The following is a 27764-nucleotide window of genomic DNA, read 5'->3' on the forward strand; positions in this document are numbered from 1 at the left end:
GCAGTGTTCAAGCGGTCCATCTCAGATGGAAGAACAACCTGCTCCCTAAGTCTTTGCCTAAACAAGCACAACCAGGCATGTGCTCAAACCTCTACAGCAGTAATAATAATAATAATTTTATTATTTGTACCCTGCCCATCTGACTGGGTTGCTCCAGCCACTCTGGGCAGCTTCCAATACCGTACTGTCCCGAATATAAGATGCACCCACAAGTAAGCCGCACTATTAAAATTCAAGGCTTATTTGTGGGTGCGGACCACCTCCCAGCACTACCGCCCTGAAGGCACCCTGCTCCCCAAACCAATGCTTGGTTCTGAGTGCACTGTGTGCCCACCTCCTGACACTACCACCTCCCGGCACTACCTCCCCAAGCTGGTGCTGGGGGAGGCTTGGGAGCAGTGGGCGGGCTGCGCGCCATTGCCCCATGCTCCCAGGCTGCTTCCTTGGGGGTGGGGGGGAGCCATGCCGCTTTGCCGGCAGCCTCCCTCCCTTCCCCCTTCCTTACGGCGGCTCAGAGGAGGCTTGGGTGACAAGGTCAGGATGGATGCCATTGTCCCGCACCCCCAGCAGCTCTCGTGGGCAGCTGTTTATGCCGCGATATGGTAAGGTCATGAATATAAGCCACACTTTAACTTTTCACAATCAGAATTTGGCAGGGAAAAAGTGTGCCTTATATTTGAGCCAATATGGTATATACAAAAACATAATAAAGCATTGCAAAAACAGTAGTTGAGAAACCTTATTGGGCCAACATAAACTCATCCCCACTGCCCCTTACCCTAATATATTTAAAAAGCATCATTCAGAATCATCGTTTGCAGAACCCAATACAACAGTGCAATAAAATTTAAAGCAGTAACCATTTATTTAAGATCCAATTAAAACTATGTAGTTTAATTAAGTCAACAACACTGGTGAACTCGATCTGGTGATACCAGCCATTTGCACCTTCTGTGCCCCCCTTGCCTGTTAGTGCCCCACTAGGTAATACCACCGCCTGCTTTGGGACCCACTGCTCTATAGACACCCACAACAGCCTTCGCCAACCTGGTGCCCTCCAGCTGTGGTCAAAATATCTGGAGGGTCCCAGGTTTATAACAGGGTGACTGAGGGGGCTTCCTATGTTTGAAAACCCTGACCCTAGAGGAATCCTATGCGCCCTTTATGTCACTGCTGGGCTTCCCACCTACTCAAGGTCAGCTTGGGATCTCCACACCAAGAAACTGCAAGAGAAAGCCAAGAAGGCTTCCGGCACAAAGCTTAGCATTTCTCCAAAGGGTCCTGCAGCATCCTTGGCCTTACCTCCCTCTTGAGGGCTTCGCTCTCCACATGGCGGAGATTGTTCTTCGCCTGCACGTAGATCTCGGCCGTGTGCTGAACCTCTGGGGGGTTTGGCGCTGGGTAGCCAGGAGGAGGAGGGAGCACCTTGGTGTCGGGGGGCGGGGGAGGCGCCGGGAAGTTTGGAGGTGGGGGTGGGGAGGCCTCACCCCCCTTCTTGCTGTTCCCAGGGGCGAGGTCGGGGTTCAGCATGTCCATGTAGGTTTGCATATCTGTGATCGTCGTACCGGGAACTCCTGGAGCAAGGAGTCGGAGGAGAGAGAGACAGAGAGCGCAGACTGAAATATTCGTTGAAATTTGCAATGCTGTAAAACAGCCTTTGAAATACCCTTTGACATTTGCAGTCTACAGACGGTCATTTACCCTTGCTAGATTCAACATGCTGCCATCTGCCTTATTGCAAGGCAGATTCGAGGGTAGACCATACGTGGAACAAGTCTGCCCCTGCGGCTTGATGGAGGTAGAAACTGTCTTTGTTACACTGCCATTTCTATGGGGACATACGCTCGGTATTTATTACCCCTGCTATGCAAAAATCTCCAAATGAATCCAAACTTCAATGTCTAAAATCCTTGGTAGACCACAAGGATCCTGAAATCACATTAAGGGTAGCCAAATTCTGTGTGATTGGCATAAAACCTAGGGAACAAGCTGTGCTATCATAATTATTAAGGCCTTAAATGATAACTTTAGGTTATATGTCAATGACTAAGTTTTAATTTATATATTTTTAACCGTTGCTGTATCTGTATTGTCCCTGTTATACCTAATTGCAAATTCAAAAGTATCCGTACTGTGTTTTATGACTTCCTTAATATTGTATGTGGGCTGGAACTGGTCTGTGACCGAAATAATAAAATTCATTTGCAGTCCTTTGAAACATCCTTGGAAATTTGCACTTCTCCACATTCTGTAGCAGAGGTCTCCAAAAATGGGTGCACAACATATGGGAGACACAAGATGAGCCCTGTTGGGTCCACCTAACTCCAGCATCTCTGCATCTTTCTACAGTGTCCAACCAGAAACATCCAGGAAGCCCACAAAGCCTGAAGGCAAGAACCTTCCCCAGTTGTCTGTCTCCAGCAGGTGCAATTAGTGCAAGATTGCTTTGGCTCACCTTTGAGCCTGTGTGGCTTTAAAAGGGAGGACCAGTGTCCTTTGCAATGTCCTTATTTGAAATTCTTTTCAAAAGAAACCATAGCTGCTTTGGGAAATGCGGGCATTGCTTGCTGCTGAGCTGGTAACGTTATCTAGCAGGCTGGCAAGGAGGCACAAATCTGTGCCACAAGGTGGCACTCTTCCCTTGGCCCTGATCTGTATGTGTGGGCAGGATGATAAAAAGGTCTGGAAGCTGAGCCTTATGAGGACAGGTTGAGGGAGCTGGGGGTGTTTCGCCTAGAGCAGAGAAGACTGAGATGAGAAATGTGAGCCATCTTCAAATATCTAAAGAGCCATCGCATGGAAGATGGAGAAAGCTTGTTTTCTGCTGCTGCTTCACTGGGAAGAATCAGAACCAGTGGATTCAAATGAGAGAAAAGGAGATTCCAACTAAACCTTTGGAATAACTTTCTGACTGTTAAGAGGCGTTTAACAGTGGAACAGATTCCCTACGAAGGAGGCTGATTCTCCTCCATGGTAGGTTTTTAAACAAAAGTTGAACGGCCGTCTGCCAGGGATTCTTTAGCTGTGATCCCATCCAACTCCACGATTCTACAATTCATTGGAGGTTTTTAAGTGGAGGTTGGTTTTTTTTTTCCACCTTTTGTCATAAGATTTTGTTGAAGCTTTTTCGCGGTAAAATAAGATCAAAGAAAACTAATCTGAAATTTTAAAAACGGAGAAAGAAGAGCAGAGGTTGGGTGCTCATCTGTCATATATGATCCAGTTGAGATCCCTGCATTGGAATAGGTCCCTTTTCTGTAGTGGATCCCCGTTTGTGGAATGCTCTCCCCATGGAGGTTTGCCTGGCGCCTTTATTATATATATTGTAGGTGCCAGGCAAAGACATTCCTCTTCAACCAGGCCTTTGGTGGATTAATATTCTACAGTCTTTTAAATGTGTCTGTGAGACACAGGGGTTATTGCTTCGTGGTTTCGATTTAATTGTTCACTTGTGTTTCATGCATTTTATTCTGCGAACCACCCTGAGATCTTTAGATGAAAGGCGGCGTGTAAGTTTGATGAATAAAAAACAAATAGATCAAACTCTGCAATTCGATGGTGCTATGAATTAACTCCCCCATCCCTGCCGCCACCTCCCACTTCTTCCCAAGAGCAACTTTGCAACAGATGGCAAGTGGGGAAGGGCGAACAGACCCCCAACACACACACACACACACACACACACACACGTGTGTGTAAGAGATACTCACTGCAGCCTTGACTGTTCCTTTTCTCCCCGGTGCTAGACTGGCTGGAGTTGCAGGAGTCGTAGTTGGAGAGGGTGCTGCTGGGGGACCCGAGGTCAAAGTGGGCCTGCGGGGCAGACATGGTGGTGTTGGGCGACGACATCCCAGAGTCCGGCTGCTTGAACTCCAGGTCCGTCGAAGGATCCCGCGAAAGGACCCTGTGCTCCACACTCTGCAAGCCACAGAAGTGTCAGTTAGAGGTGAGTAAGCAGCTCAGAGAAAGGGGCCACTCCGCACCAGGCCACGCTCAGGCGGCCCCCTCCTCGAAAACGGGTCCGCCTGGCTGATTGGGTGGTTGAACTTCTATCCCCACCTTCTGTCCTCCAAGGAAGTCTGGGGGGGGTGCGTGGTTCTTCCCCTCCTCATTTGTTCCTCACAACAACCCTGCAGGGTAGGTTAGTCTGAGAGGCAGTGACTGGCCCAAGGTTGCTCAGTGAGCTTTGTGGCCGCATTGAGGTTTCGAACCCTGGTCTCTCCCAGGTTCTACTCTGATGCTCTAACCCAGGGGTCCCCAAACTAAGGCCCGCGGGCTGGATAAGGCCCAAGGGACTTGTTTATCCGGCCCGCAACGACCCCTGCCGCCCGCTCTTACCAGTGCTGTGCTGCGCACTTCTGGGTCGGAGGAGCACTGGAAATAGCTTTTGCACATGCACAAGCGTTATTTGCACATGCGCAAGCATTATTTTCAGTGCACTTCCGGGTTGGAAGTGTGCCAGAAATAGAGTGTGTGTGTATGGGCATGCGCTCCCCCACCCTCCAGCCTGCTACATGATCGACGCTGGAGACACCAGCCAGAGGCGCGGTACGTTTGCTGACCCCGCTCTAACCACTAGACCACACTCCCTGTGTCTGCATGCAAAGCAGGGGCTCTGTCCCTGATTTCAGGGTCCTCCCTGGACCAGACAGGGGACAGGCCAACTCTTGCCAAATTGGAGAGGCCTTCTCTGGCAAATCATGGGTAATAATCCCCCCCAATGATTTTTATACAGCACCACAAAGTTGCAGTTTCCCCAGTTTATTTATTCATCTTATTGCATTTATATCCCACCTTCTCTCAGGGTGGTGTACACAGTACTTTTCCTCATCTTTATTCTGACAACAACCCGGTGAGGTAGGTCTTCCTCATGGCTGAGTGGGGGTTTGAACCCTGGTCTTCCCAGTTCCTAGTCTGACCCTCTAACCACTACACCACACTGACTCACTTGCATCAGTCCCTGACAATGAAAAGGCAGGGTATAAATACAAAGATGGTGATGATAAAATGAAGAAGAAGCCAAGACCAAAAGCCTTGAGAGCTGATGCTGAGGTAAAGTTTGGAGAACAGAAGGATGGCTTCAACTGGGGATTAGGGGGTTAAAGCCAACATGGAAAAGTGGCTTTTGAAAGGCAGGGAGAGAGGGAGGAGGCACCACCTGGGGATTCCCGAAGGGTGTTTCAAGAGACCCCTTGATTTAGGCTGGCCGGCTCCCCTACCCCATTCACAGGTTTTCCACCAGGCTGTAATTCTGCATCACATCTTTCCCAGATGCGATGCCCCAAGCTAACACCTGCCCTGGAGACTCCTTGGCACATCCCACAACAGGCACACATACACACACACACACCAGGACACCCCCCTTGCTTACGTTGCCCATGATCCCGGGAAAGCCCCTGGTCCCCTTGCTCGGCTCTGGCGCAGCCCAACCCTTCGGTCCGACCTCCTTGGCATGAAGGAAAGCATAACACAACAGCACTGGATGAGTCCCTGGGGGGGCTGCTGAGTGACAGCAGCCCTTCTGCGAGCCCTGCTTGGCATCATTAGCCTGGCTGCCCTGGGTAACACACCAGCTGCCAGCGTCCCATTGGCCTCCTCCGGCTGCTCGAGAAATATTTTTGTCCTCCCAATGGGGAGGCAGGGGAGCTGTGAGAGTGGAGCTGTAGGAAGGGAGAGCCTGCAGGGAGGGAGGGAGGGCTGTTCCATGCACCTGAAGTCACCCCCATGCAACACACACACACACACACACACACACACACACACACACACACAATGGCCCACAAAGGCAGAACGATGATCTGGTGTAAACTCGGCTGGCAGAGTGCGTATCAGAGGAGTGCAAGTGCCTATCTGCATCTGGTTCTGCCGAAGAACCTCCTAGGGCTCAGGAATGGTTCAGATGGGCATTGTCACTCAAATGGTATGCGTCCACAGCATCATGTGATCAACTAAGTGGGGCAGCACTTGCCTAAGGGGCACCTCCCATATTTTATTCAAGTTGGCACCCCTGGTCACACTTCATGATTGCCAACATGCAGTAGTGGTTAGAGCATGGGTAGGCAAACTGAGGCCCGGGGGTCAGATCTGGCCCAACTGCCTTCTAAATCTGGCCCGCGGACAGTCTGGGAATCAGCGTGTTTTTACATGAGTAGAATGTGTCCTTTTACTTAAAATGCACCTCTGGGTTATTGGTAGGGTCTGCCTGGTGTTTTTACATGAGTAGAAAGTGTGCTTTTATTTAAAATGCATCTCTGGGTTATTTGTGGGGCATAGGAATTTGTTCATTCCCCCCCCCCAATATAGTCTGCCCCCCCCAACAAGGTCTGAGGGACCAGCCCCCTGCTGAAAAAGTTTGCTGAGCCCTGGGTTAGAGTTTTGGAAGACCAGGGTTCAAATTCCCATTTGGTCATGAAGCTTACTGGGTGACCTTGGACTAGTCAGCCTACCCCACCTTGCAGGGTTGTTGTGAAGATAAAACACGAGCCCCTTCAAAAAGCAAAAAGAACTCTGCACAATGCCTTGAGCTCCTTGGAAGAAAGGTAGGATATAAATGTAAAAAAAAAAGAAATAAAGAAATGGACGGGTGAAACAGCAATCCCTGCTTAAACATGTCGTTGTTCCATGTTTATCCCTTGCCGTTCCAAGAGAAACCATTCACTGCAACTCGTGAAAAGAAATATGGACTCAAGTGTTGCCTAAACTGGCCCTAAAAACAGCTCCACATCTGCGCTGAATGCACCAGGGTCTGGTGACCCATCTACCAATCAAGAACTTCTGAAAACCTTCAGCATCCAAAGAAAAAGCCCATTTCCCCATAGTCAGACCCCCCCAAAAAAATCTGGCTAATAGGGTTCAACAGGTGGCATCCCTCTCTTTCAAACTATTATTCCCCTCCAAAGTAAGCTACATCCCAGAGTTAACTGCCCCTTTCCCAGGCTCCTTCCACACCAAATCCCTTTAGCATTGCTTGGGTGCTGTTTTACGGAAATAAGGAGCAACGCTGAAACGTGGGTTCTGCAATTACCGTATTTTTTGCACCATAACACTCACTTTTTCCTCCTAGAAAGTAAGGGGAAATGTCTGTGCGTGTTATGGAGCGAATGCCTGTGGATGGTGGTGGGGATCTGCTGCAGTCGTGAGCAGAGGATCCATGGTTCCGCTTCCTTCCCTCCTCTGTGGTTGCAAAGCATGGATCCACATGGATCCTCAGGATTTTTGCATTGGGCTACTCCAAACTCACTGTCAGTTCACATGTCTGTGGCCATAGCATGAACCACAAAAATCATATATCCACTATTTCGTTTAGAATATTTTTTTCTTGTTTTCCTCCTCTAAAAACTATGTGCATGTTATGGTCTGGTGCGTGTTATAGAGCAAAAAATACGGTAACATAATCCAGCAATATCCTTCCCTCTAGTGAAGATTCTTTCCATGATGATTGCACAGTAAGAGCTCAGCAACCTTAGGTCTCCTGCAATGTTAAGTGGTAGCTTCCTCCTTGCAACTTAGGCCCTATTTATTGCCTCTTGTTCAGTGTGATGGGGGGATTTTAATGCTATGTGATCCAGCAATGTCCTTCCATCTTGCAAAGGTCCTTCCACGATGACTACACAGTAAGTACTCGGCACCTCAGGTCCCCTGCAGTGTTAATTGAGAGCTTCTTTCTTCCAGCTTGGACTCCTATTTACTGCCTCTTATTGTGTGTGACGCGGGTGGCGCTGTGGGTTAAACCACAGAGCCTAGGACTTGCCAATCAGAAGGTTGGCGGTTCACATCCCCACGACGGGGTGAGCTCCCATTGCTCAGTCCCTGCTCCTGCCAACCTAGCAGTTTGAAAGCACATCAAAGTGCAAGTAGATAAATAGTTACCGCTCCAATGGGAAGGTAAACGGTGTTTCTGTGCGCTGCTCTAGTTCGCCAGAAGCGGCTTAGTCATGCTGGCCACATGACCCAGAAGCTGTAAGCTGGCTCCCTCAGCCAATAAAGCGAGATGAGAGCTGGAACCCCAGAGTTGGCCACAACTGGACCTAATGGTCAGGGATCCCTTTACGTGTAATTGGGGAGTTACGAACAAGGAGCCAGTTAATTGTTCCTTGAATAATCTCTCTCAATGGCCCTTGTCATCACTGCCTCTCCCTTTTCTCTCTGGTCTCACTCTTCCCTGTCAAAGCAAGCCAGCCGCCTGCATGACACGATTCTCACCATGTTTTCCACCGTGCGCAGGTACTTGGCGCAATGCAGGTGCCCATTGTAGTCTGCAAGGTCGGCCGCCGTGTAGCCATCCTGGTCGCGGATGCCCAAGTTTACGCCATTCACAACGAGGATTTGACAGCACTGAGAGGAGAAGAGAAAGGCAGTCAGCCCACGGGAGGAAGGACCACCACCAAGCCTCAAAAGGAATGAGGCTGTCTTCTTCTCAAGCTATGGCATGCCAGAGATTCATTTGTTCTAGCCCAGAGCTGCCTCCTTTTGCAGCAAACCTCCAAAGTTCCTTTTTATGCACTGTAGGGGGTTGGACTAGATGACTCTTGGGGTCCCTTCAATTTTACCTGGAGATATGGGGAGACTTGCATGACCCTACCCAGCATTCTGGGGACCAGCCATGCCCCCACATATCTCCAGATCACTGCCCCGACCTCACAGAGTCCTGTTTCCATAAAGGACAACTCTATTCTCTATGCTTTGGTGTCTGCAACGAAATGTTGCAGCGTGTCTTCCTCACCTCTAAGCATGTGCGCTCATTCTCAGGAAGGGCTGCAGCTCAGCAGTAGGTCCCAGGTTCAATTCCCAGTTGCATCTCCAGGCAGGGCTTAGAGAGACTACTGCCTGGAGCTCTGGGGAGCTGCTGCCAGTCAGTGCGGACAATACTAAACCAGGTGGACCTCCCTGTAGTCCACCTGTTTAGGGTTCCAGCCACTTAGCCACTTGTATCAGCTGTAATTAGACCTAGCAAGCCTATTTTTCCAACTGACACTTGACATTCCTCACCGGACTATGTTTCTTGGGGTGGTTTGCCCTCTTAAGGCAAATAAGAACCTCATACACCAATAGCTCAGTTGGTTAGAGGGTGGTGCTGATAACGCCAAGGTTGCAGGTTTGATCCCTGTTTGGGACAGCTGCCTATTCCTGCATTGCAGGGGGTTGGACTAGATGATCCTCAGGGTCCCTTCCAACTCTCCAATTTATGATTCTAAGAGGTTTTGTTGTTTTTATTTTTCAAAACCCTGTACTTCTGCAAACCTCATGAACGCACCCCACCCCCCACCCCAGCATGTTGATATCTCCCTCTAGTTTCTCCATAGCCTTGTTTGGGCTCCATCAGTACTCATCAGCTGTTTTTGCCATTACCGTATTTTTTGCTCCATAAGACACACTTTTTTCCTCCTAAAAGGTAAGGGAAAATGTAAGTGTGTCTTATGGAGCGAATGGCGCTGTGCAGAGAGGGAGAGCTGTGCAGCGCCCCTTTAGCGGGGCGTCTGCCCTGCGAAGCCGGAGGAGGAACAGAAGGGGCTCCTTCTGTTCCTCCTCCCGCTTCGCTGAAGGGGCGCTGCACAGCTCTCCCTCTCTGTGCAGCGCCTCTCCTGTGCAGCGATCCCGCTTGCTGTTCTGGCTTCTGGGATAGCCGCGCGCAGCCTCTTCCAGGCAGGGGGAGCCGTCATCCCACTGCCCTGAAGAGGCTTGGCGCGGCTGTCCCAGAAGCCAGAACAGCCAAAGGCTATCCCAGAACCAGATCCCTCTTGCTGTTCTGGCTTCTGGGATTCAGAATATTTTTTTTCTTGTTTTCCTCCTCCAAAATCTAGGTGCGCCTTATGGTCTAGTGCGTCTTATGGAGCGAAAAATACGGTAAATGTTTCCTTTTTAAAAAGTGCCTTATGCATTTCACATACATCTTTCCAACAACTCTGCAAGGTAGATCAGACTTTGCCTTGTTTCATGGACATGGTTTCTGCACGCCAAGGCAGGGAGATAGCAACCAGCTAACAACATTTTGTGGGTTTATGGCTGAACAAGGGACTTCTGGCTGAACTGAGGCCACACTCACAGCGTCCAATTTAAAGCATTATGATGCTAATTTAAGCAATCATTTCTGCACCCAAAGAATCCTAGGAGCTGTAGTTTAGTAACGGTGCTGAGAGTTTAGTGCTGAGAGCCCCATATCCCCCTTCAGCGACCTACAATTCCCAGAGCGCTTTAACGATCGATCTCTTTTGACAGGGAACTCTGGGAACTGTAGCTCCAGCAGGGAAACGGGAGAGGCCTCCTAACAACTCTCAAAACCCATAATAATAAGCTACAGCTCCCATGATTCTTTGGGGTTGTCGCAAGAGGTATGATAAGTGCTTCAAATGCATACTGCAAATGTGACCACCCTGGATAAAATTCCATGCACTTACGGGGTAGGACAGACCCTATTCTTTGCCCCTACAGACCACACAGCAACTGCACAGCCCCTCTTCCTACTTCTCTTCCCAGCCGTCAAATTGCTTTGCATCCTGGCCCTCCCTACAAGACACTTGCAAGGCCGACCGCTTGCGGACTCACCTCCAGCTCCCCATTTTCAGCCGCGTCGTGCAAGGGGGTCCCGCCCCAGTGGTCCGTGGTGATCTCCCCTCCGTGCAAAAGCAGCCAGCTGAGAACTTTGGCGTGGCCTCGGCTGGCGGCGAAGTGCATGGCGGTAGCACCGTCGTCGTCTTGCTCGGAGAGGCTGATATCCGTGAAGCTCATCTAAGGAATGAGAGATAAATGGCAGGATATATATTATATAGGGTAAATATGGTAAAGTGTCTTCTCTGTCTTTCTCTCTCTTGCTTCCTTTTTTTCACTATTCTAGTTCTGTAGACTAGTTTGATTCTTATTGTATTTTATGCTGAAAGTTTTCAATGTTTTTTTTTAAGGAAAGAGAGAGAGCGCGAGAGGGAGAAGGCAGGATAAAACGCCCCCCTGAAATAAAACAGGCCAAGAAGCATAGCTGTCAACTTTCCCCTTTACTTGCGAGGAACCTTATTCGGAATAAGGGAATTTCCCTTTAAAAAAGGGAAACATTGACAGCTATGCCAAGAAGCTCCATTCCAGCAAGCGCCACTGGAGAGGATTGCGATACAAACGCAAACAAATGCAATTTGCTTATAGGTGACCACTTGAATGTTGCTTGGGCAGCCTTACTGGGCCCCGAGTTCTGATCCCCCTTGCGCCCAGCCTTTGCTGTAGCCCCGAGCAGCCCTCACCAGCCAGACGATGACGGTGTTGTGGCCCATCTGGGCGGCGGCGTGGAGAGGGGTCATCCCGTCGTTGGCGCGTAGGTGGGGGTCCGCTCCGCAGTCCTTGACCAAGTACTGGATGATTTCCAGGTGGCCCTCCTGGCAAGCTAAATAGAGAGGTGTGGCACCGTTCTTGGTTTGGGCACTGACCGAACTGCAGGGGCGAGAAGACGGAAAGGAAGAGTGGGTGGAGGGAAGTGTTCCGGTTTGCTAATGTTCTTTGGAACCCGAACATCCAACGTGGCTTCTGCGGCTTCGGTTTCCGAATGTTTTGGAAGTCGAACGGACCTATGGGACGGATTCCATTTGACTTCCAAGGTACCACTGTAGGTCTGAGGTGAACTAAATCGGGTTTTTTGCAATCCTCTCCAAACCTGTGATTTTTCCCCTATCAGGGAAAAAGGCAGGATGTAAATAAGAATAAGAGTAAGAATCATATTAATAGAAAAGGAGACTGTTAAAATGATCAAACCAGTTTCTTTGTTAGGTATACAACGGACGCTCGAGTTACAAATGCGATTCGGTGCTTCTGCACATGCGCAAAGTGCGATTTAGTGGTACTATGCATGCATGACTGTCGAAACCCGGAAGTAACCCATTCTGGTACTTCCGGGTTTCGGCGGTCTGTAACAAAAAAAAAACGCAACCTGAAGTGCCTGTAACCTGAGGTATGACTGTATAGCCCTAGCCATGTCTCTTAAGGATCTGCTTGGTCATGTATGCTTGGGCTAAAGCGTTGCCTCGGAAATTAAACAGCTGGAGTCACTTCTGGAAGGTGATTGGGAGAGCGCGTCTCTCTCATCCAGCTTCCCTAAGTCTCTGTTGTTCTCTCTCACACACAGAAACCTATAAAATAGCCCTTTGGACCATTTTGATCATTATGATTAGCTGGTAGCATAAGTCTGCTTAGTGGCAACCAGGAGAGGGTCTCTGGAACAAATATTTCTTTTCCTGCAGCACTGCCAGGAGATACCTGGGAACTGAACCAGGGAGCTTTTCAATGCAGGGCAGATGCTCCAAGACTGAGCTACTGACCACCTCTCCTTGCTCAGTGCTGTCACTTCTGTACCCCATGCTGCTGCAAGCAGAGAGGAGCTCTCAGTTGATGCTCTCCACCCCCACCCCACTCCAGGCAGGGCCATCCCATCCTTCTGGGTCATTAAGTTAATCAGCCTGCTTAGGCTAAGCTTCTTCCACCGGCTGTTTTTGGATGCTGCAGTTTTGTATCATGTTTAAATAAGCAGATTAGGCGAGTAGTAAACACAGGAGGGGAAAGGGTAACAACTCAGCGATGAAAATGGAAGGGTGGGGAGAGAGAGGATAACAACCCACTTCGAATCAGAAACTCTCGAACTTGTGGACATCCAAGGAAGCTGAATGCTGGAAGACTCGGGGTGGATAAAATCAAGTCCTCCTTCGCCCAGTGCATAGTTAAACTGTGGAACTCCCTGCCACAGGAGGCAGTGATGGCCACTGACTTGGATGGCCTTAAAAGAGAATTGGACAAATTCATGGAGGAGAGGGCTAGCCAGGATGGCTATGCTCTGCCTCCATGGTCAGAGGCAGCAATGCTTGTAAATACCAGTTTTGGGAAACCACAGGAGGAGAGAGGGCTCTCATGCTTAAGTCCTGCTTACTGTTTTCCCGCAGCCACAGGATGAGGGACAAGCTGGGCCAGGTTCCTGATCCAGCAGGGCTCTTCTTATGTTCTTTGTGAGCCAGTAGTGGTTAAGAGAAGTGTGGTGTAGTGGTTAAGAGCAGTGGACTCGTAATCTGGTGAACCGGGTTCGCGTCTCTGCTCCTCCACATGCAGCTGCTGGGTGACCCTGGGCCAGTCACACTTCTCTGAAGTCTCTCAGCCCCACTCACCTCACAGAGTGTTTGTTGTGGGGGAGGAAGGGAAAGGAGATTGTGAGCTGCTTTGAGACTCCTTCGGGTAGTGATAAAGTGGGATATCAAATCCAAACTCTTCTTCTTTTTAATTTTTATGGGCTGGAGGAATTCTATATAGCAAACCAAGGTAGAGGCAGCAACAGAAGCAGATTCTGGGTTGATCATCACACACCTTTGTGAGACAGGCTCATTCCCATGCGACAGGGTCTTTTTGTTCCTTGAGGCAGAGCGACAGATGACTCTCACCAATCAGTCAAGAGTCTGAATTCCCCAAAACATCCACAGGATTTGCTTTAAAAGAGCATTTTGTTTCAGATCAGTTGGTAGACCAAACAAATCTGACTATATTGCCCAGAGGGTGGCAACACAAGAACAGGCCTTTTCTGCAGTAGCTCCCCATCTGTGGAATCCTCTACCCAAGGAGATTCGCCTGGTGCCTTCATTATACACCATTAGGCACCAGGCAAAAACATTCCTCTTTAACCAGGCCTTGGGCTGATTACCATCCAGTGCCATTTTAAAATGTTTTGTGGAACATTATTGGGTTGTCTTTGTTTTTATTATGTATTTTGTTGTTGTTTTAATTGTGGTTTTATGTTGTGAACTGTCCTGAGATCTATGGAAATAGTATGATATAATAATAATAATAATAATAATAATAATAATAATAATAATGTGACAGGGTAAATAGGTGCATCTACATCATCCTCTGAAAGCTGTGCAATGAGGGTGCCAGGCACACTGCTTTGGGGAGGGAGTTCCACAGCTTAGGGGCCACCACAGAGAAGACCCTCTTCTCCCAGGTCATCTCCACCCCCAAGCTTCTGAGGACAGAGGAACTACCAAAAGGCTCCCTTTGCCAAACTCAGCACCCAAGAGGGTCTTTAAGGAAGAAAGGGGTCTTTCAGGTCTTAGAGTCCCAAGTCATTTAGGGCTGAAGGCTACTGCACCTGCTAGGTCCCAGTTTCAGAGTAGTTTTGTCCCACGAGGTGGGGGCAGAGCAACTCAGATTCACAAAGGGAGGTTGAATTGTTCAGACACCCGGTTTGTTGATGGAAGCAGCCATTCCAACACTGGCAAACACAAAAGTGACTGCTTTCAGAAAAAAAGAGAGCATGGGGTTGAATTCCTGGCATGGACAATTGGTTGGGTTCCTCAGAGCTGGGAGCCAGAGCTCCTTTGCTAGTCAATTGCCTCTTCTCCCCTTCATTGTCTGTTGCATTATGGAATGGGAGTCATAGTTGAGTGGAAGAGCACCTGCTTTGCATGCAGAAGGTCCCAAGATCAATATTCCATGGCATCTCCAGGTAGGACCAGGAATATTCCCTGTCTGGCAAACTGGGCAGCTGCTGCCCATCAGTGTAGGCAATGCTGAGCCAAATGGGCCAATGCCCTGACAGTGGAACAGAATATGCAGAATAAGTGAACTGCCAGCTCAGCAGTGAACATGCTCATTCAGGAGTCAAGCAGTGATGTGCCAGTGATTTCTTATAACATTTGCTTCTGTCATGCTCTTGTCATGCATTTATTTGGGGCAATGCAAGCTATCTGCACCCTGCATTTCCCCCAATGAGATCAACCACCCTGTATCTTCCAAGCTGGATCCCAAGTTTTGGCTGGGTTCAGATTTGCCCAAAGGATTTGCAAATGCCTGGCTGCAGCACCACGAAGACCGTTTTATGACGCTCCCAATAAATACCTCTTTAATATTTTAAAGAGGAGATGCAATAAATACTCGGCTCTGCTATCAAAATAGATGCTGGGGCTTTCAATAATTCATTGCTGTAACTCTGAGAAGGGCGGTGGCAGAGCAGGCTCTGGGGAGGCAGGGAAGCGGAGGGCTGGCCCCGGGTGGCCCAGTGCCCTACTTCGCAGAGGGCAGTCCTCTAGGTTGAAGGCACCTTCCTCCATGTCTCGTTGAAAGAGAACGGGTTGCAGACAACTCAAGTTTTACTCTGAGTAGACCCACTGAAACTCATGGGCGGAAGAAAGGCCACCCCATCAGACCAGAATCTCCAGTTCTAGTCCCACTGTGTTTGATGGGATTGGTGTTGGGTGAGCCAAGAGATCTCTCTCTCTGGAACAACCTGGCCACTCTGACCCTCTTTCAGGCATGTTGGGATGCCCTCTGCTGCTGTGGAGGTCAATGGAAGTCACTGTAAACTGAACCAAGCTGGTACATGGGTCCAAAATGGGTAGAGCTCTTTGTGTTTGGCTAACAGCTGCAAAGGATGTTGTTTCAGGAGCAGGTGTGAGCCGCCGGTTCAAAAGAAAAGGCCCTGTGCGATGCTGCCAGATGTTTATTCAGCCATAGGAGAGGTGCAGCAGGTGGGCCTTTTGTTCCCAAATGTGTGTCTAGCTCTGTTCATCCAAACCAGCTTCTTTCAGATCTCAGCTGTCCTAAAATATTTTTGCTCACTTGGAAAACCTCAGTAGAAAAAATTAAAAAGGAAAAAAAGATTCACAGAACTGCAGAGTTGGACGGTACCCCAAGGGGAATCCATTCTAACCCCCCGCATTGCAGGAACCACAGCAAAACAATCACAGACAGGTCGCCACCCAACCCTATGAAGGAAAGCCCACTGCCATCAGAGGGTGTCTGGTCCACCGTCAAACAGCTCTCGCTGCCAGGAAGTTCTTCCTGTTGCTAAGACTTTGGAATCTTCTTTCCTGTCATTTGAATACATACATCCTGCAAGGGGCAGGGGACTAGGGCCACCCCAAAAGCATCCATTCAGCTGCACCCAGATAAGTTGGAGCAGAAATAAACCCCAAGACTGGTGACTTTCTGGTATCTTGTTGTTGTTGTTTAGTCGTGTCCGACTCTTCTTGACCCCATGGACCAGAGCACGCCAGGCACTCCTGTCTTTCACTGCCTCCCGCAGTTTGGTCAAACACATGCTGGTAGCTTCCAGAACACTGTCCAACCATCTCGTCCTCTGTCGCCCCCTTCTCCTTGTGCCCTCCATCTTTCCCAACATCAGGGTCTTTTCCAGGGAGTCTTCTCTTCTCATGAGGTGGCTAAAGTATTGGAGCCTCAGCTTCCTTCCAGTGAGCACTCAGGGCTGATTTCCTTCAGAATGGATAGGTTTGAGCTTCTTGCATTCCATGGGACTCTCAAGAGTCTCCTCCAGCACCATAATTCAAAAGCATCAATTCTTCAGCCCTCAGCCTTCTTTATGGTCCAGCTCTCACTTCCATACATCACTACTGGGAAAACCATAGCTTTAACTATCTGGTATCTTACAGGCTCAGAACACTAGGATGAATCTTTGAATCAGGGGTATCCACTGCCTGCAGACCATGTTCGGCCACCCAAAAGGTTTTTGATGACCCCCAAGAACCCAAACAATCTGGTGGTGGCTTTTGGTGTGTCTACTATGAGCCAATGTGGCCCTCTAGCCCCACCCAAAAGGGTATCCACTTCCTATTTAGGCCCAGTTTTTAAGAAAACCCTACATTTTTAGCCGTTATGGCTGAGGTGAGGCCTTTGAGCCAAGATCTCCTGAACTTGGAGTCTGGAGTTAATGTCCTCTTTTACTTGGCTTCCAGCCTCATGGTGGAACTGTGGGAAACTTATTTCCTCGGTGCAAGCACTCAGCCCTGAAATAAGTGAAGAATCCCTCAGGTTTCATTATTCTGGTCTGTGGCCAGTACACATGAACCAAACAGATCATGGCTAGATCAGATTTTACTCATGAACGTATGAAGCTCTCTTATACAAGGAAGACCACAGTCCCATCTAAACAAGACAACAGTCTGAGCTTATCATCTTACTCAAATAACATGGTTTCATAGGTTTACTTTGACTAGCAGCCATTCTTCAGGGCAGCCTGGTGCCACCTCCAGATGTTTGAAGATTCAGGACAGATAAAAGAAAGGACATCATCACCATGCAGCACATAGTTAAACTATGGAACTCTCTCCTGCAGGAGGCCACCAACTTGGATGGCTTTTGAAAAAGGACAAGGCAAATTCTTGGAGGAGAGGGCAGCAGTGCTTCTGAATACCAGTTTCTGGAAGCCACAGGAGGGGAGATTGCTCTTGTGCTTGTGGGCTTCCCACAGACATCTGGTCAGCCACTGTGAGACCAGGATGCTGGACTAGATGGGCCCTTGGCCACTGGGATTAATGGAAACTGTAGTGCAAAACAGCTGGAGGGTACCAGGCTGGGGGAGGCTGCTCAGGTAGAAAGCAGTCTTCCCACAGCATCTTGATTTCTGAGATCCTTTAACTCAGTTGTGGGAAACATGTGGGCTTCCAGATGTTGCTGGCTGGAGTCCCAACTCCCACCAGCCTCAGCCAGCCAGCATGGTCAGGCATGATGGGAAATGTGGACCACCAACATTCTAGAGGGCCAGAGGTTCCCCATCCTCACTTGAACTGGAGACTGGATCTGGGCCTTTCTGCATGAACTACCACAGAGAACTATGCAGGCCCTCCTGACACATGGTTCGCCATCACACTATTGGCGGACCTGGCCCAGACTTTCCCCTTTGATTGACAGCAGCTCTCAAAGGTTTCCAGTAATGGTCGTTCCCATCAACTGAGCTGGGGAAGATGGAGACACCTGGGACTATGTCCACACAGAGCATGTGCTATCTCAGTGAGTTAAGGGTGCTCCCCCTGGTGGGCAGAAAGCAGAGCTTCAATGCTTCTTCTCACGAGCAGCAAAGCAACATAAATCATGCAACTTACAAAAGGAATAGAATCATAGAGTTGGAAGGGACCCCATGGATGATCTAGTCCAACCCCCTGCAATGCAGAACTATGCATCTATATGGGGATCAATCCCGTGACCTTGGGGTTATCAGCACCATGCTCTAACCAACTGAGCTAACCAGCAAGGCAATAATAATTTGCACAGGGGCTCCCAGTACTGACCTGCTGGGAGCCTGAAGGGCCCTGCCCTGCTTCTCTCCACCTGGCTTGGGGTGGGGTCTGACAGGCTCCATAAAGGACTGCTGCTGCTGGGCAGAGAGGGCTCCGTTTTTGTTTTTAAATTGCTTTTATTTTTTTATCTGTGTCATTTTAAATTGTGATTGATATTAATGTTGTATTCTTAGTTTTAGATTTTATGATTTGCGTGGAAATTGTTTTCCATTTGGTTGTGTACTTTTTGATGTGTTTTATTTACTGTGTGACTTTTGCTGTGTTGGTAGTGGTGTAAATCTTGCCATGTTGTAAGCCACCTTGGGCATTGTTTTAACTATGGAAAGGCGGCATACAAATAAAATGATGATGATGATGATGATGATGAATATGCTACCAGGTCAGTTTCAATGTGCTGGTGACAACTCAGAAGGACGAGAGATTTAAAAGTGTCGTCTCCTAGACTGGTCTTTTTAGATCATCATGGGAGGCCCTACTGGGTGTTCCATCACCAGGTGAGGTCTATTATATGGCAGTGCACAGAAAAGCTTGCTTCGGTGGCTCCCCTTGAATGTGGAATGTCCTCCCCTCTGTGGTTTGGCTGGCATAGCCTCACTTTGTTTTTCGAAGCCAGCTGAAAATATAGTTGTTGATGCAGGCATTTCTAGGAGACTGTTAAGTGTCTCAAGATCAGGCCCTCCAAATTTCCTTGCACCACAACTCCCATGAGCCCCACCCAGCAAGGCCTATAGTCCAGCAACACCCGGAATACTATAAGTTCCCCATTCCAGTGCCAAGGTATAGCTTTCAGAGGCTGTATCGATCTTATTTGTACGATGGTTTCCCTTCAAACTTTGCCAGAGCTGTCCCCTGCAATGAAGAGCGGGCTGCAAATTTTGTGCAATAAATAAATAAAAACGAAGCAGGTTTTGCAGGCTCCTAAGTGAAGTTCCTTTGCTCGGCGAGGCTGGAAAATGAAGCTGTTATCTTTTGCATCATGGACGGACTATAAATTCTCCCCCTAAATGCAAACCCCAGAGAGGTGGAACAGGGATCGGGGCACGTTGAGAGGGAGGGAGGATTAACCCCCTGCACGTCTGCATTTTAATATTTTTAATCTATTTAATTAACAGTAATAGGGCTGAGGCCTCTTAGCTGCTAATCAGGGTGACGGACCCTCATCCTAAACCCATCATGGTCAATTTCAGCCTCATCTACCATCCGGCAAATTAATCTGCCCTTCCAGGTCTCAGTCGTATGCTGCAGAGCCAGCAAGTGCTTTGGGTTCCCTGGTAATGCTGTGCTGGTGAGTTAAGGGCTTTGCCATCTGGCTTCCACAAGTCACAGGGGGGAAATAATGTTATGATAGCAGATGCTTGGGGTGGGGGGTTGTGTGTGCGAGGGAGAAGGGCAGGGTAACATTCCTTTGCTCTGCAAAAGCCCATCCCATCTGGGCTAAATTCCAGAAGGGCCGGCAGCTGCTTATATCATGGCGACATACGCCGGGGAAGGATTCTCCAGCATCTTGAAAGCTAACACCTTTAGAGCAGCATCCTCTTTGGGTGGGGTCCCATCATCAAATGCAGGAGAGATAACAGCTCCTGAAAAGTGGCAACCTGGCCGTCAGCTGGTCCAGCTGTCACCTGGTCCACACCCCTTCCCTCCACAGGGACTGCAGCACCAACAGCCTCAGGTCAGAAGAGGCAACTCAACACATAAAGGTAAAGGTAAAGGGACCCCTCACCATTAGGTCCAGTCGTGACCGACTCTGGGGTTGCGGCGCTCATCTCGCTTTATTGGCCGAGGGAGCCGGTGTACAGCTTCCAGGTCATGTGGCCAGCATGACTAAGCCGACTCTGGCGAACCAGAGTAGTGTTTGGAAACGCCGTTTACTTTCCCGCCAGAGTGGTACCTATTTATCTACTTGCACTTTGACGTGCTTTTGAACTGCTAGGTTGGCAGGAGCAGGGACCAAGCAATGGGAGTTCACCCCGTCGTGGGGATTCGAACTGCCAACCTTCTGATCGGCAAGTCCTAGGCTCTGTGGTTTAACCCACAGTGCCAGCCGCGTCCCTAACTCAACACATACATGACTCAAAATGCATCCCTGACTGAGGCATTCCTTTCCACGCCTTTTAACTCAAGGGGGGGGGGGAATCAAGCCTCTGGGTTGTGATTAAGGTAAAAGTCTGCTGGGCGATATCTGGTTTTCAACACCGCAATATATCACCAGCTAAATATCACAATATACCGTTATATCACAATGTCTGAAATAAGGATGGAACTATGTAGAGGCAAACAGTAGGGCTGGACAGTATCTGGTTTTCAACATCGCAATATATTGATATATCATGATGTCTGAAGTAAGCATGAGTTATGTAGAAACACTGGCTAGCTTCACAGTTTCTCCCACATTGTGATTTTTGCATAGCACACAAACACACACACACACACACACACACACACACACACACACACACCGTGATTCGCAATATATTGCCAGGTCAAAAATTGTGAAACTGATATCATGGTATGAACTTCAAACCAGTTTGGGATGATATATTGCCCAGCTATGTGAAAATAGCTGTGCTATGCAAAAATCACAATGTGGGGGAAACCATGAAGCCAGCCAATGCCTTTAAATAGCTCCACTCTTATTTCAGACATTGTGATATATCGGTATATCACAATGTTTAGCTGGTAATATATTGCGGTGTTGAAAACCAGATATCGCCCAGCCCTAATGCACAGTCTTAGAAACTTAGATATTTAATCTAGGTGCCAAATGGCTCTTTAAACCAAGGTTACAGTCGCCAAAACGGAATGCCTAGTTGCCATTTTTGGGCAAGACGGCTCTAAAGTCTTATTTTTCAAATGATGGACTGACTGTGATTGATTCTCAGCTAAACATCTGGCTAGTTCAGATGACAAACTAAGAGCTTTGAGAACTTAGAGAAGAAAAGTCACTTGATCCAGATACAGTCCACCTACATATTGGCCTATTCCAACTTCCCAGAAGGTGCTGGTGGGTCTGCTGCTCGATTCCCTCCTGCTCAACCTGTACGGATTATTCTGAAAACGCTGCAGATCCCAGGAATGGTCTCTTTCAAAGGGAACCAACTCTGACAAATGAAGGGTTAGTGAGTGCAGCAACCCTGGGAACAGCAGCTTGCCTCCTGTTATGAAGTTTGGCAGGTGGCAGGAATGCGGAGAATACAGCTGTTTTGTGAACTGAACTTTGTTGTTGTTTTCAAAGACTACAGAGTTATCTCACAGGCTTGGAGAGCGGCTGTTTCTCAGAAGGTGCATGAGCAAAGCAGGTGGGATCCAAGGTCAGGGAAGCTCCAACGCTGCAGAGATTCTTTCTCAAACAGCACATCCTCCAATGGAAAGAAAAGTTGGGCAGCTTTGATGCAGAGAAAGTCGCAGAGAGGAAGCTTTTCTTTGGAGAGGAAATCGCACAACACTGATGAGCATCAGAACATAAGAAGGCATGCTCAGAGACAGAAGGAAGGAACAACCCTGACTAGAGAAGAATGGCAAACCAAGTTGATGGACCATGCCGAAATGGCAAAATTAACTGGGAAGCTCAGAAATCAAGAAGACAAGAACTTTTTAAAAAGAATGGGGAAAGTTTTGATTTACTTACGAGACCACTGCAAGCAAGTTAAAACATTGTCAGGATTGTAAACCACACTTGTAAAGTAATAGAGCCACACTTGTAAAGTAATAGAAACTATGGGTAATTTAGAAGGATAAAAATTTGGATAAATATTGATATGCGGTTGTAAATATTAACATGAGGACCCATGGAAGGTATGGGGGGAAGTCAGGAGATTCAGAGTAATCTTGATATTTGGACTTTGAATTGTTTTTTGTAATTTGTTTATATTATTCAAAATCAAGTAAGAAAATTAGATATATATATAGAGAGAGAGAGAACATAAAAAGCCACTTTATATCCAGTCAGACCAGTGTTAGAAACTCAGGTGTGTAAGCTAGACACCAAATGGCTCCTTGAATCTAGGTTGCAGTCACCACAAAGGAATGTCTAATCCTAGGGGGTTGGACTCCCTTCCACTGCTACAGTTTTATTATTTCAGCTACATTGCTTGACTGTAGCTTGCTCTTACAACAATTCACTTGTCGCAGCATGTAAGAAGGAGAAACGCCAACCTAGCACCCAGAACCCCCCCCCCCCATAGTCACAATTGGACCCTTGTCCGTAGCAAAAAGCACCTGGCGCCTGGCTAATTTCGAACACTGAGTCAGACCAATTGGTCCATCTAGCTTGATACCGTCGACACAGGCAGGCAGCAGCTCTCAAACTTAAAGATGTGAAGAGCTGGACCCGGGATGCTCTACCAGGGAGCTATGGTCCCATAAAGTCATATCAAATTGGGCGCCAATTCTGTGGTGCTGGCTAGAGTGTCAGACCATCTCCCAACCACTGAAAGGGAACCTGAGGCCTGGTGAACATCTGATGAAGCTGAATGCTGAAAGATGCAGGACAGATAAAAAGAAAGGACTTCTCCATGCAGTGCATAGTTAAACTATGGAACTCATGGCCACAAGAGGCAGCAATGGGCACCAACCTAGAGGGCTTTAGAACAGGGCTGGGCAAATTCATGGGCTATGGATGGCTACTAGCCATGATGGCTATGCTCTGCCTCCGCAGTTGAAGCAACAATGCTTCCAAATGCATTTGGAATCACAGTATAACCCCCAGCTCTGCAGCAATCTCAAGTAAAGCATCAGGAGTTCTTTGGGGCTAAAATCCTGCTGAAGGGTTTCCTACTGGGGCATCTGGTTGGCCCCCATGAGACTAGATGGGTCCCCTTTGGCCTGATCCAGGAGACTCTTCTTATGTTCTCAAGGACCTGACTGCATTTCTGAGCATTCTTCACCCGAAGCAGGAACAAGCCCACACCCCTTAAGGCTGCAGCTGCTCTGATAAGCTCGATCACCATAATTCACAAGTGTCCAGGCAGACCAAAGCCGCGCCAAGATTTACAGCTGGGCACTGATTGCAGGCAGCCCCATAAATCAGCACTCTGGAGAGACCTGCACCATTGTGCCAGCTCCCAGATAGCTTCACGGCAGAGGCCGTAAAGGCATTGCAGGCATAGCAAGCGATAAAAGCCAGCCCCCAGCCCCCAAATCTAAAGTACACAATGGGCTGCAGCCTCCTCCCCACTCCCTGGAAGATTTTGTTAGTTCCGGTAAGGAACGCTTCTTGCAAAGAACAATCTGCAAGCCATTTTGTGAGGCTCAGCAGATCTGTGGAACTCTGAGCCACTTGACCAATGCACGGATCCACAGCAATGCTGAACAAGTGGGCAAGAAGAGGAGACTCTGGTAGCAACTGGTGGTTGGGGGTGTGCTGGTGATCCTGGGTGCAAGAACAGGGGCAGAAGAGTGGTTTCACCTGTGAAATGGTGGGTAAAAAGTAAAGGTACCCCTGACCATTAGGTCCAGTTGTGACCGACTCTGGGGTTGTGCGCTCATCTCACTCTATAGGCCGAGGGAGCCAGCGTTTGTCCACAGACAGCTTCTGGGTCATGTGGCCAGCATGACAAATCCGCTTCTGGCGAACCAGAGCAGTGCACGGAAACGCTGTTTACCTTCCCGCCGGAGTGGTACCTATTTATCTACTTGCACTTTGACGTGCTTTCGAACTGCTAGGTTGGCAGGAGAAGAGACCGAGCAACGGGAGCTCACCTTGTCATGGGGATTTGAACCGCCGACCTTCTGATTGGCAAGTCCTAGGCTCTGTGGTTTAACCCACAGCGCCACCAGAGTCCCTTGAAATGGTGGGACAGGGGTGCAAAAGGTCTGTAGGAAGGGGCACAAGTCTTCCTTCCACCCACCTGCCTGGATTCTCTCCCCACCCCCAATTAGGAGAGGGATTAGCTGTATGCTGGTTACCCGAGCAACTGCAGCAAACAACCCGATGGAAACCGGCCCTCCTCTCCCCTCATTGATCGCCACCAGCCAAGCTGATTAAGAATTAACAAGGCAAAGCCTACAGATTGAAGGGCTGGCACTGATCAGGTTTAAAAGCCCCAGCCGCTGATTAGGGACAAGATTAAACAGACGCAAAGCAAAGAGAGCCCTCCCCACCCCCATAAACATGCTTCAGCCCCAGAAGCGGCAAAGACCACAGCCTCGCTATGAATATAGTGCCAGCTATAGCTCCCGCCAATGCCACTCCCAATTCATTTAGTCATTAGGATGAGATGCACCCCTATCTGGCCGCCCACCTCCTGGGGCATCAAAGGGTTATCTGACCACCTGGGCCTGCGCAACTCACTAGAGTTACTCCCTTGGCTGCATCACCCCATTTTTCATTGCGCCCTCATAGCAGCTTTTGAGCGCAGTTTGCTGTGTTGCCAGTTCCAAGGTTCTAGTCCCTGGTGTAACTGCTCTGCACCTTCTCACTCTCCCCCCCCCCCGATAAAGAGATGGCGGGGGCAGCTGTAGCAATTTTGCATGGGATTTCCCCCCCCCCCCAAAAAAATGCGCCTGTGCATATGACGATATTTCGGTACTCAAAAAGCACTCTCTGTCTCTGGATGCATTGAAGAGAAGATGCATTGCAACCTGAAGGAGCAATTACAATAAATATTCAATATGGGACATGGGAGAGGGTGTGGGAAACCACACTTGAGCAGTGCATTTATAATATATTCCATACTTTTGAGAGCTGGGTCGCAAGGTTCCTTGGTTGGGTTCTTGAATAAAATGGCAGGCATTCTTCACTTCAGTCTCTCCCCCTCATATTTCTGTGGTATAAAAGCATTTTTAGCATGGAGAAACCTTATTTTGAGGGTGGCGTATATTGCTGTTTATTCTTATTTTTTTAACAAACCTTGCAAATAATTAAAATTCCCCAGTGGGTATCAGATGCAGCCCTTTTTAGTTATGTGATGCTTCTTCAAACTCATTGTAGTGAGGATTTCCCCCCTCCTTTTTGCCAGTTTCACCACTACAGTGGTACCTCAGGTTACATACGCTTCAGGTTACAGATACTTCAGGTTAGAGACTCCGCTAACCCAGAAATATTAAGAACTTTGCTTCAGGATGAGAACAGAAATCATGTTCTGGCTGCACGGCGGCAGCAGGAGGCCCCAATAGCTAAAGTGGTGTTTCAGGTTAAGAAGAGTTTCAGGTTAAGAACGGACCTCTGGAACGAATTAAGTACTTAACCCGAGGTACCACTGTATTCTTATTTCTTTCAGTTGATGCGCAGGTGTTCCTGGGAAGGGGGTTTGTGCTGAGGTGGGACCAGAATGTCCACAGTTGCACTGTGAGCAATTCACTCCTGAAAGGACAGCACTGAATCTGTGATGTGAGCTTTTTAAAACCACAGATCATAACTTGGCAGGTGCCGTGCAATCACAATGTCTGGATTGTCCAGAATAAGCCCGTGAGCAGAGAAGGAATCGGTATCAGAGAAAATAACTAGTGTAAGAACATCCAGCATGAGACACTGCCTTATAATTGATTCAGCCCACTAGTCCATCTGGTTCAGTATTGCCTACACGGACTGGCAGCAGCTCCCCAAATTTCAGGAAAGATTCTCTCCTAGTCCTATGTGGAGATGCCAGGCATCGTATCTAAAACTTAATGTATGGAAAGCAGGTACTTTGCTGATGAGCTGCAGCCACCCCCCTTTCTGGAGCGGTGTATACAATAAACAGGAATGCATAAAATTATGCTTCTTATAGATTGACATATCTAGTCACACCCACGCAGAAAACTTTCATAATAAGCAGACAGGCAAAACGATTAACAGAAATGATGCAGAGCAGGACTGAAGCATCCTAAAGGTTCTATCCAATGCTACTCCTACTCAGAGTAAACCTATTGAAGTTAATGAACATGACTAACTTGGATCCAATGGGCCACCAAGTAGAACTTAGCTGGATGCAACCCTAACTACTGAAACCATCGGGGCAGATTACTATTATTATTAGTATTAATTAAATTTTACTAATTGCTTCATTTTGTCCTGGGTGACCCAAAGTGACTTACAACCAAACAAACAGACAAAAATAAAAATAAAACCAACCCACATAGATACATTAAAATAAATACTTTTAAAAAATCCTGCCTACTTCTACAATGCCACAGACATCCTCATTTGGCCTTTAACTCTCAGTCTGGCAATCAGAGAGTGTAATAGCAGCAGCAGCAGGCTCTGTTCTTTGGAAATTCCAAAATCACAGCATCACCATCACCATAAGGGCTCCCTCTCATTTGCATATAGACTGCAAACTTACACAAGGGAAAGCCGTGCGGAGAAGGGCCTCATCCAAAAACCTTGCAATATGTGGTGTGGGAATTCCAGTATTTGTAAAAATGGGCTTCATAGAATTTACTCACAAGTACAATGTCAGTGTGGTGCAATGGTTAGAGGGTTCGTCTATGACCTGGGAGACCAGGGTTCAGATCCCCACTCTGTCATGAAGCTCATTGCAGTGACCTTGGGCCAGTCACTGTATCTCAGCTGAACCTACCTCACAGGGTTGTTGTGAGGATGGAATGGGGAGGAGGTGAACCATTTACACCACCTTGAGTTCCTTAGAAGAAAAGGAGATATTTAAATGTAATCATCATCCTAAAATAAACAGAGCTTTGGAAATAATGTGTTTCAAAAGGCACAGGTGGAGGGGAGAAGGGCCACAGTTAGAAGAAGGTCCCGGGCTCAGATCCCTGACTGACACTTCTACATAGGACTGGGAAACTCTGGAGAGTTGCTGCCAGCCAGTGTAGGCCATATTGAACTATATGCTCTTAAAACGGCAAAGGTTCCTGTGAGCTGCATTAAACTACTCAGCTCAGCTTTTCTTGGTAAAGGGACCCCTGACCATTAGGTCCAGTCGCAGACAACTCTAGGGTTGCAGCACTCATCTCACTTTACAGGCCAAGGGAGCCGGCATACAGCTTCCAGGTCATATGGCCACCATGACTAAGCTGCTTCTGGCGAACCAGAGCAGTGCACGGAAACGCTGTTTACCTTCCCACCAGAGCGGTACCTATTTATCTACTTGCACTTTGACGTGCTTTCGAACTGCTAGGTTGGCAGGAGCTGGGACAGAGCAACGGAATTCACCCCGTTGCGGGGATTCGAACCGCCGACCTTCTGATCGGAAAGTCCTAGGCTCTTCTTGGTAGCTGGTGGGAAAACCCGGTTCACCTTTTCAGGGGATGATTTGCCCCTTATCCAAATATTGTCCTTATTTGCAGAAAGAATGAAAAAACCCCTCAGATAGAACCAATCATTTGCTTCTTTCAACAATCCACTTAGCCTTCTTCCTTAACCTTTGTGAGTCCACAAGGTGGGGGGGAGGGAAAGAGTCCTGTTTGGGCAGAATAGAGCCCTACCTCTTAGCCAACACGCAAGGTGACAAGTCCCTCCCCAAATGAGCCCCTGGCCATGTTGCTCACAGCCGCCGGAGATCCAGTTGCAGAGACCTGTAACAGAGACCAGCGTCATGCTGTCTCCGGGAGGTGCAGTGAACAGAGCGTCCTCACCTGGCAGTGAATAATTCATGCCCCTTCTTAACTAAGGAAGACAGGTGATCCCAGTAAAAAGCCAGCATGAAAGACAAGGACATTAAAACAAGGAAGGTCTACCAGGGGTAATCCACAGCCAATCGAAAACCTATTTAAAGCCGGGAGCTCCTCTGGTGGGGTTCCCAAGCAAGCAAGAGGGCTCAAGAGGAAATTGAGATT

The 27764-nt window shown here is 48.3% G+C and overlaps 1 protein-coding gene across 1 annotated transcript in view; it reads right to left on the reverse strand.

Moving 5' to 3' along the window:
* LOC309376771 (espin-like) overlaps window positions 1–27764 on the reverse strand; it is a 111293-nt gene that overhangs the window by 61350 nt on the left and 22179 nt on the right. The window contains exons 3-7 of the mRNA XM_081923557.1: window positions 11226–11412; window positions 10543–10725; window positions 8203–8334; window positions 3711–3918; window positions 1303–1574 (exon numbers count right to left, since the gene is read on the reverse strand). Coding sequence (XP_081779683.1) covers window positions 1303–1574; window positions 3711–3918; window positions 8203–8334; window positions 10543–10725; window positions 11226–11412 — 982 coding nt within the window. The remainder of the gene's footprint in view (window positions 1–1302; window positions 1575–3710; window positions 3919–8202; window positions 8335–10542; window positions 10726–11225; window positions 11413–27764) is intronic.

Source organism: Podarcis melisellensis (genome assembly GCF_964234715.1).
Source record: "Podarcis melisellensis genome assembly, chromosome: 8".
NCBI classification, from domain to species: domain Eukaryota; kingdom Metazoa; phylum Chordata; class Lepidosauria; order Squamata; family Lacertidae; genus Podarcis; species Podarcis melisellensis.